Below are 2,307 nucleotides of genomic sequence, written 5' to 3'. Positions count from 1 at the left end.
AAAGAGACGGGAAGAGGAGCAGAGAGGATGTAAGGTCAGGGGAGAAAAGAGCAGACAGATGTGACCCTGCTATGAGGTTAGAGGAGAAACAGAAGGAGTGATGCCACGGAAGATATTAGATAATTTTCATAAGGCTGTTGTTACATTAGTGCCATTTACTCAGATGCGAGTCTTGCCATTTCAGTTCACACCTGTTTATGATCATGTTTACACCTGGTATTAACAACTGTTGCATATCATCCAATCAAGTGTTCGGCCAATTCTTTGTCTTGGTGAACACTTAAAAATCAAAGACAAGGACTGCACAATTTTGCGAGGGTAAAAATATCGAATTGTGTTTTTTTGGGGGGATAAAAATTGTGGCTGCGATTTCAAATGTGATTGAGAAAACAAAATCCAAGTTTGCTGTGCTTGATTGCAGGGCTGTACAATTTGGCCAAAATTTTGCAATTATATATCAACATAGGTATAAAAAAATAAATAAAAAAGAATTTTTTATTATTATTATTATTATTATTATTACAAAGTTTTCTGTAAATGCCCAAATATAACTTTTTTCCTCCAGTGGAGTTTGAATTATGTTTTCTAGACAGATACAACCACATTTACAGGAGACAGATGTGAAAAACCAGGTCTAAACAGCACCCGAGAATCAGAGTTTTACAATGCATGTGTGAAACTCTTGTGCTGGGATGTCTGGTACCTTCTGATGACTTGGAGATTCCAGCAGATGCTGCTTTGATTTGTGTTCCTTCTCTGTGATCTCCCTCATTTTCAGGTTCACCTGCAACACAAAGAAGGGATTATGACACATATAAAGAATTCATAATGAACATCTGAGGCTTATACAGTTTTATTTTGAAAGTGCTGGCAGAAGTCTCCATGCCAGCATGAATAGACATGCTCTGGCCAAGCACTGAAAGTCCCCTACAGGACTAGACAAATCCAAGTAAGCTATTAGTACATCATGTAACACACGTATGTTTGTTATATGTTTGTTACATATGTTTATTCAAACATAACCTTCACAAATGTACTGTTCAAAAGACACACACCTTGTTGATCCAGAAGACCATAGCATCCTCAAGGTCAAAGGGGAGCTCCTTGGAGGCACTGAATGTGGAGAAACGCTTCACGCAGGTCACAGCCTTCTCAATGCTGATCATCTCCACGGTGTAGGCCATCATCAAAGCATCAATCATGGGGATGTGGGAACTCTGTGCCACACAACAGAGAAAGAAATGTCACACTACACTATTAAATGCACCACAACGGACAAAAAAAAAATAGGTTACATTTTAAAAAACAACTTTCACAAATAAATTTGATGAAAATGTAGTATTGTTACAGTAAACATTATATCACCACAAGCAGCATGTTATTTTATTTTACTTTTTTAATAAATACTACAAATAAATGAAACATTATTATTATTATTAGCAGTTATAATATCGAGGGATTGGTTTTGAAAAATGTCACGACTCAATCCGATTTAGATTCACACATTCGATTACAATTTGATCCTATATCGATTATTTTGGATATATATCAGGTACAGTACATAGCAAACTTTCACATAAAAAAACTAATGCTCTACTAATAATAAACCAGTAAAATAAACTGGAGTAAGTTGGTACTACAGCAGGGCTGTACGTTAACTTTTTTTTCCACATAGCACTGGTGCTACAGAGGTTGAAAGTTTTGTAGCACAGGCCAAAAAGTTGTAGCACAAGTATAAAACGTCTGTTATCATGTCTGAAAACAAACACAAGTAATGGAGTTCATCACTTAAACAGGCACTGATGTTCCATACAGAGCACAAAAAATACAAACCATCACAAAAATTGTTTTAGACAAAGTTTTCTTAATTTGCTAAAAATGGAAGAGTGCAGAAACATAACACCTCTTACACCTTAACAAAAAATAAAAAACAATGGCAGACATTTAGGGAAAGTGAGCAAAGATAAAAAATCTTTGTCATTATTTTATCTTTGTTATTACAAGATAAGAACAAAGATATACATTACAAATACACATAATATACAAATAAAACAAACAGTGCTTTATTTTTCAGGTACAGTATTTAGCAGTAAAATTCAAGAAATTGAATGTACAAATATTAAAATAAAACACTATATACACTATATACATCAATTATACTTTTTTAAAAGCAACTGACTGATGTTAAGTTCATCAGTCAATAACAGTGAGTGATTTTTTTCTGTGTTTTGTTGTTTTACTAACATTAAAAGAATAGTTCACCAAAAATGAAAATTCTGTCATCTGTCTTTCAATAGTGTTTCATTT

General features: G+C 33.9%; 1 protein-coding gene across 6 annotated transcripts in view; it reads right to left on the bottom strand.

The window, feature by feature from the left end:
• Positions 1-2,307, bottom strand: part of LOC107699764 (calmodulin-regulated spectrin-associated protein 1-B-like) — a 38,621-nt gene that overhangs the window by 13,995 nt on the left and 22,319 nt on the right. For all 6 annotated transcript variants that reach the window (XM_016501127.1, XM_016501125.1, XM_016501130.1 and 3 more), the window contains exons 4-5: positions 1,056-1,217; positions 704-784 (exon numbers count right to left, since the gene is read on the bottom strand). In XM_016501127.1, coding sequence (XP_016356613.1) covers positions 704-784; positions 1,056-1,217 — 243 coding nt within the window. The remainder of the gene's footprint in view (positions 1-703; positions 785-1,055; positions 1,218-2,307) is intronic.

The sequence above is a fragment of the Sinocyclocheilus anshuiensis genome, unplaced genomic scaffold (genome assembly GCF_001515605.1).
Source record: "Sinocyclocheilus anshuiensis isolate Anshui unplaced genomic scaffold, SAMN03320099.WGS_v1.1 scaffold278, whole genome shotgun sequence".
Lineage (NCBI taxonomy): Eukaryota > Metazoa > Chordata > Actinopteri > Cypriniformes > Cyprinidae > Sinocyclocheilus > Sinocyclocheilus anshuiensis.
The sequence above is the reverse complement of the archived record's forward strand: the minus strand, read 5'-3'. Positions and strand labels throughout refer to the sequence as shown.